This window comes from Motacilla alba, chromosome 18 (genome assembly GCF_015832195.1).
Source record: "Motacilla alba alba isolate MOTALB_02 chromosome 18, Motacilla_alba_V1.0_pri, whole genome shotgun sequence".
Lineage (NCBI taxonomy): Eukaryota > Metazoa > Chordata > Aves > Passeriformes > Motacillidae > Motacilla > Motacilla alba.
In genome coordinates, this window is record NC_052033.1 from 1,172,686 (window position 1) to 1,179,915 (window position 7,230).

Below are 7,230 nucleotides of genomic sequence, written 5' to 3' on the forward strand. Positions count from 1 at the left end.
GTAAAGAGAAAAATACACACTAAAGACAGATCAGAGCTACTTAAAAGGCAGGGGAAAAAAAAACCCCAAAACAATCTAAAACTCCTCCTGACGCCGGCGAGCGCAGGCTGGCTGTGGCCGGGAGGGCGCAGATCCCAGCCATCCATCCCCTCGGGGTGTGATGTGAAGGGGCACTGCCCAGCCCCGGGCTCGGCCCCGCTCCGCACCCGCGTTCCCTCCCACCGGCGGCGGCGAGGGATGCTCGCCCCCGGCGTGTCTGCCCGAGTCAGCTGCTCCTTGATGTCAGAACCTGCTCGGGCTCGGCGGGGCGGGAGCGGAACCGAGCGCAGCCGAGCCTCAGCCGCCGCTCGCTGGCTCTGGGAGGGTTCCGGTTCCCTCCGCCCGGTCCCGCCGGGAAGGCGCGGGGGCGCGGCCCATCCCTCCGCGGAGCCGCCGGGGCAACTTGCCCAACTTTCTCCGTCCCGGCTCCCGGCACTGGCTGCCATGGTCCCCGGCAACTCTTCCCGCAACTTCTCGGCGCCGGAGGCTCAGAACGGCTCAGGTGAGCGGGGCCGAGGGGGCTCGGGCGGGCTGGGGGTGATGGGGGCTGCGGCGGGGACCCCCCGCGCCCCGCCCGAGCCGTGCTGCCTTCAGCACCCGCGGCCGGACAGCGCCGGGCGGGCGGAGGGACGGGCTGGGTGCCCCGGGGCTGCCAGACCCCCCCGGCACCGCACAGCGCTGAAACGCGGCCCGGCCACGCCGCTGGCCACGGCGGCTCGCAGCCAGCCGCTACCTGTTGGCTGCCAGGCAGCAAACTCCAGCAGCCCGCAGGTCCTGGCTGCTGGGAAGGGAGGAACCAGCCCGGCTAGACAGGGAGGGAAGCACAGAAAAGATGAGATAGCGCTGGAGAGGGTTGCAGAGATCCTTACCAGCCTCCTGTTTTCAAGTCAATAGCTTAGGGTCGGGCAATACAGTTCTCTATGGTTCAAGTTGGTGAAACTCTTCAACAGAAGGTGGTTTATACGTGGTCTTTGACTCTTTCTGCACCAGCACAGTCCTTTAGAAACCAAAAGTGTGCCTTAGGTACTTCCTTCTGAAATGCAGTGAAGATGAAGTCTCTTACATGTCAGGGTATTACAACCACCTTAGAGAAAAAAACATGAACCCAGTCCTCATTCAGTTCACATGGTGCAGCCCCTTTGGGACTTTAAGAAAAAATATCAGGGCAGCCACAGACCTACAAACAAGGACAAATCGATGCCTGAAGCAGCTGCTTAAATACAAAATATATTCACTTGGATATGCACAAATGCAGCACTGAAAATTCAGATTCAATGATGTCTCAAGATGAAAGAGACTTTAGAAAAGACAGAACTTTTGTGTATTTGATAGGTGTGCTCTTCTGACTCCAGCCTATAAAACACACATGAACACACATGCTTCAAATTAGTGCAGCTGATAATTCAGGCAAGTCCTGCTTGTACAGACAGCATCAGCAGGACAGGTGCTGCAGCACTGCACAGCCCATGCCTCACACAAAGCCTTTGGGCCTGCACACATCCAGCTTTGAGGCTGGCTGAGCTCATTCCAAATGTTACAGAATCGCCATGAGCACTGTATCGATTATACAACACGAAAGGGACATTTTGTCCCAATTTCCAGCTAACCATGTGGCATTTATGTTTCACTCAAACAATCCTTTCCCACCACACTCATAAAGTTTATGGTTAAAAGAAAGGAGATCAGAATTCATAACAGCTCCATGCAGAACAGCAGGACCAGAATCATCATCTTCCAGTTTCTAGTCCTCCATCTTCCAGCATTAAGGAGGCTTGAGATATCTCTGGATGCTCAAGAGTGTCAGATTTCAAGAGGGTGCTGATGGTTGTAGGTTATCTACTAAAAATCACATAACAGGGGATATTTGCTTGCATTAATGGGTCACCAGGAGAAACAGGGACCACTTAACCCCCCACAAATGGTCTGGACAAGGCTTTTTTGTCTTGTCAGCCAAGCCTGGCTTCCACCTTCAGGCCCCTGCTAGTTTTCCTGTGCCTCATTGGTTGCTTTCCAACACCTGCAAAGAGGCTTCCCAATAAAATGGTGCAGGAACTGCTTTATTGGGCTCTGGCTTGGCCTTGAACTTGTTCATGCCTAAGCTGGCTGCTTCCTAATGCCAAAACGACTGAGCCAGCAGCAGCTCATCATGGCCACTTCTAAGAGCACTGAAACCTGGCAGACGCATTTCCAGCCACAGGCCAGCAGTGCAGCCCCAGTTATCTTGCTAATTCCGTCAAACTTCTCTGTCACACCAAAGTAAGTGTGGAGAAGTTTGTACTCAAGAATTGCAGAGGTCAAAGTCAGCAAATACCACTTCAGAAAACAGACACTGCTTTGGCAAAGACTACACCTGTAAGTATCTGTTATTCCACTTAATCTAATTGTCAAGATTTCCCTAGGTTCTGTTGGAGGAGGCTTCCCCACTGCCGCTGCTAAGGAGATGGAACAGTTCAGTGACTGAAAGCATTTCCAATCAACAGCGCATTGAATCATCTGCAATTCAATGAAAGGCAGCCTAGGCTGAGGGGCTGTCACAAACAGTCCTTGTAACAGCCGCATAAATAACTCACACAAAACCATTTCCTAGGAAAAAAAACCACCAGGTCCCATAGGAGAGGAGTAATGAGATGAAATGAGATTTGCCTCAGCTAAGAAGGGCTGTTTTAGACTTCAGCACACGGGAACCCTGCAGAGCAGAGCACCACCATCACTGCCTTCGACACCACCTCCTGTGCCCAAGAACTTGTGGCTTCAAAGTGTGATTTTACACCCAGGTGAGGGACAAGGCCAATGTGAATTTGATTATGTTTGGGGGTCCCACCCCAAAGAGCAACAGTCAAGCACTGGCATGGATAAGCTAAGTGTTATCAGGCAAGAATTTTGCCTTGGAAATCCACCCACAACCAGAACTCAATGACAGTAACTTTAAGCTGTTTTTGTCCTAGGACAATCCCAGTTGAAGGGCCCCTCTGAAACATACTCCCAATCCTTGTCTGGCTACATACTTAGATTTCTTTGTAGGAAAGAAACCAGAGAAAGGGAGAGAGGCAGGGAAGGAAGACGGAAAGAAGAATGTTCTTTGGTCAAACCTTGGTAAGAGAAAGGGACACAGCCAAAGTACAGTCCCAGATCTCACAACACAGATAAGCATGAGGTGTCTGCCTGCATGGTCAATGAACTCTGTGTCTCATACCGTACAATAGATAAACTATCTAACAGATGAACTGAATCTTTCTGATAGCAGTCTGAGCATTGACTTTATCCAGATTTTGGCACCCACAGAAAGGCTTTACTTCTCCAGTGTGGGAAGCACAAGCTGCCTCACCCACTCCCCTCAAAAACAGCTAAAAACTTTTCACTCCATGGAATAAAAGTTACTGTCAACTCTGTCAGGTGCTGGTGAATGCAGAGGCATGCCAGCCAGAGGTTAGTCCCTCAGAAAAGGGCTGGGGAGTTGCAGAGCAGGACAGAAGCACATCGGGAGAGCTGAGGAAAGATGCCTGCACATAGCCAGGTTTGGACATGCTGCACGTACTGAGAGGCAGAGAAGGAAGTGCCAAATCCCCAGCTTAGCCTCTCCAAGTGCTGGAAAGGGTATTAAAAATCATTCCAATCTATGTTTTTTGATGGGGATGGGTCCATCTGCAGGACAGGGCAAGCACACCAAATTGTAAAGAGGTTGTCTCTGGGTTGCACTCACTGCTTTGGTTTGTTTTGGCAGTAGCAGAGAAGCCAGCACCACACACCAATGTGATCATGCCCAGTCTCTTCAGCATCATCTGCTTCCTGGGCATCATGGGGAACCTCATTGTGATCTTCACTATCGTCAAGAAGAAGAAGCTGAGATGCAAGCAGACTGTGCCTGATATTTTCATCTTCAACCTCTCCATCGTGGACCTCCTCTTCCTCCTGGGCATGCCCTTCCTCATCCACCAGCTCTTAGGCAATGGCTCATGGTACTTTGGAGCTCCCCTGTGCACCATCATCACTGCCCTGGACACAAACAGCCAGATCACCAGCACCAACATCCTCACGGTGATGACACTGGACCGTTACCTGGCCACCGTCTACCCCCTCAAGTCCACCTACATTCGGACGCCGTGTGTTGCAGCTCTTGTCATCTGCCTGGTGTGGCTCCTGTCCTTCCTGACCATCATTCCCGTGTGGATGTACGCAGGCCTCATGCCCCTGGAGGACGGGACTGTGCGCTGTGCTCTCCTGCTCCCCAACCCAGAGACTGACATCTACTGGTTCACCCTCTACCAGTTCATGCTGGCCTTTGCTGTGCCCTTGGTCATCATCTGCGTGGTCTATTTCAAGATCCTCCAGCACATGGCCACCACCGTGGTCCCGCTGCCCCAGAGGAGTCTCCGGGTGCGTACGAAGAAGGTCACCCGAATGGCAGTCGCCATCTGTTCCGCCTTTTTTATTTGCTGGGCTCCCTTCTACATCCTCCAGCTCGTTCACCTGGGCATCGACACCCCATCCATGGCCTTCTTTTACGCCTACAACTTTGCCATTAGCTTGGGCTACGCCAATAGCTGCCTCAACCCCTTCCTCTACATCGCCCTCAGCGAGACCTTCAAGCGCCAGTTCTTGGTGGCCATTCGCCCCGCCAAAGAGCCCTGTCGCAACAGCAGCTCTGCCAACAACAACAGCATGACAGAGGCCAGCGTGTGCCTGAAGCTGGCACCAGAATCCACCCAGCAGACTCAGTTTCAGGAGGACTTTTCCCCACGCTCACTGCCGGTGACTGTGGCTGTTCACTAGGGCACTCTGAAGGGAGGGCACCAGAAAGCCTCTGGATCTGTGATTTGATGGAGGAGCAGCAGCTTCAGGCAGGTCTTGGAGATGCCTATGGACTACAAACTTCCACTTCCAAAATGCAGGTGCCTCCTTTTTCCATTGCTCTGTTCCTGCACTGCTCCCAGCCTATGAGATGCTGTGTGCTGCTGCTTTTCACCCTGCACAGGAGGACTCTGCCACCACTAGGCCCCCAAAGAGGATGAATGGGAAAGAGAGAAAGGACAGAAAGAGGATTTCTGGGGGGAATATTTATCCTACAAGAGTAAAACCTCTATCAACACCGCCCAACGATTCCTCACCTCTTGGCCCAACCAGGGTTCCTAAACAGCTTGTCAACATAGAGCTTCTTCATTCAAAACTTGAACCTTTGAACCACAATGTCATAAATTTTTTTTTATAAGTAATCTGCAGACTTTGCTGGCTGTGCTGATATCCTAGAGGCACACAGCAGAGAGATCTTGGGGACAGAAGTCTCACCCAGCCCTGTTGCTTGGCTTTTCAGTCCAGCCCCATCTGCCTCCAGTGGGCTGTATTGTTTGGCAACCAAAACACTTCAAGAACTGGCTCATTTTGATGCTAATCCAAAATATTTCAAGCAAAATAAGACACATAATAATCACACCGCTTCAAGGGACTGCAAAGAATTCTCAAAACTGCTGCTGCTAACACCAGCTTTGTGTTTTTTCATGCCAATGAGCAGATTTTCACAGTGCTAGTTCTTCATACTGCTCTTGTGCCTCACAGTCTGCATGGCCATTGGGGAACCCCCAGCAGAGGTTTTTAAGCAGGACTAAAAATCACAATCTGTGGAGAGAGAAGCTGTGAAAAAGCAGCTCAGGGGAAGCAGAGTTGCTTATGCAGCTTCCTCAAAAATAACAAATGCTTTACACAAAGTTAAAAGAGGGAAAATTAAGTGTCTGTGTGTTGTATATGCAGCTTTAACAGTCGGAGGTTAGGAAGTAACTCTGCTTATTATAAAGTAGAGAAAAGACAGCAGAGATCAGCTCAAAGCGGGGATTACACCGACAGCCTGTGCTGGGCTCCACAGGGACCACGGAGGCATTGTTCAGCACTTTGTAAGACATGGAGGGACTGGTTACTGTAGATGGATTTAATTTAAAGAATTAAAAAGATCAAACAGTCCAAAGGAATTTGTTATACCACACTTAGGGTTTCACGCCACCAGCCACCCACGATACGCTGAGAACAGAATTTCACCCTTACTCAGCTCCAAAGCAAAACTGTGTCACCTGCACAGGATGTCCTAAGCCACACACACACTCACAGGTGCACCTAAGGCACCTACATCACACTTGTAAGTGCACTCAAGTACAGCCAGTATTTCAGCCTACACCCTGTAGAGAGCACACAGCCATTCGCTTACCTCTGGTGATCAAAGCAACCAGGTGTGCAACACCAGCACCTCTGACACCATCAGATGCAGCACGTTGCTTTCTGAGTCATTGTACAAACCTCAGGACAGGGTCTCTCTGTATTTTCTTCCAGGCTCTGTCAAAACCAGCACATCCAGGCTGTGACTGAGATTATCTTGTGGATGTTTCGCCTGTGTTTCCCCAGCCAACAAAGCCAGACACCTGCGGAACTTTCAAGCTTTATGGCTCAAAAGTCTTTGCTCCGTTTTAACTGCCAGGAATTTTCACCTGCTGTTTTTCATGGAGCTGCTTTGCTCTTTGGTCAGTACTCTCCCTGAAGGGCTCGAATGGAGCGAAGGTCGAGGAGGATGTGTGCTGTGCCAGCCAGACTTGCCCTGGGGACAAGGGAAGCTATTGTGTTATGTGTTACCTTTCTCCCATGAGGCAGGGAAGGGAAGAACTGGCACAATTTTCTGGGAAAGGAGGTGGTAATGACTGGGTGGGTGTTTCTTCCTCTGGTGCCAGCCATAAGGAAAGCATGAGAAGTGAAAACAGCCTGAGTTATCAGGGCTCTCTCAGAGAGCAGAACATTGAAGATATTAGCTTGCTTACACAGTAAAGGTGGTTATGGTTTTAAGGAGTCTGTTCCTATCTGAAGTGTGTCCATCTGACCAGTGTGGCCAAGCCATGTGCTAAAAACCACAGGGGCGAGCGGGCTAACCACAAGGGGGGCCACCCCAGCACCAACTGGTGCAGCACTCAGAAGGGGTTTTGTGGGGCAGACCTTTCCCAGATCTCATCACACTGAAGTCAACACACCAGTCCAACACTGACCACAACACAGGCACCTTCCCAGCTTGAAGTCCTGTAGATCTCATCTGTGTGAGGTGGAAAGCCATACTGGAGAGACTGGTCCCAACACCATGGAGAAGGCTTCCAAATTAACCTCCAGCAGAGGCATGTGTCCCTTCCCACTACCCTGCAAAGGCTCATGGTTTCCATTCCCTCATGT

The 7,230-nt window shown here is 50.9% G+C and overlaps 1 protein-coding gene across 2 annotated transcripts; it reads left to right on the top strand.

Moving 5' to 3' along the window:
• The first annotated feature begins 334 nt into the window (after positions 1 to 334).
• On the top strand, positions 335 to 6,798 carry LOC119709408 (melanin-concentrating hormone receptor 1-like). Of its 2 annotated transcripts, none has more exons than XM_038157119.1 (2): positions 335 to 541; positions 3,761 to 6,798. In XM_038157119.1, the coding sequence occupies exons 1-2, from the start codon at positions 484 to 486 to the stop codon at positions 4,807 to 4,809; spliced, it is 1,107 nt and encodes a 368-aa protein (XP_038013047.1). In that variant the 5' UTR covers positions 335 to 483; the 3' UTR covers positions 4,810 to 6,798. The 2 variants fall into 2 exon arrangements, with proteins under 2 accessions (XP_038013047.1, XP_038013048.1); XM_038157120.1 differs by having other exon boundaries at positions 3,764 to 6,798.
• Positions 6,799 to 7,230: the final 432 nt, after the last annotated feature.

What these genes read in the sequence shown, in the direction of transcription:
- LOC119709408 (XM_038157119.1), top strand. Translation starts at nt 484, where the DNA reads ATGGTCCCCGGCAACTCTTCCCGCAACTTCTCGGCGCCGGAGGCTCAG. An exon ending in GGAGGCTCAGAACGGCTCAG is followed by an intron (nt 542 to 3,760) that starts GTGAGCGGGGCC and finishes TTGTTTTGGCAG; the next exon opens with TAGCAGAGAAGCCAGCACCA.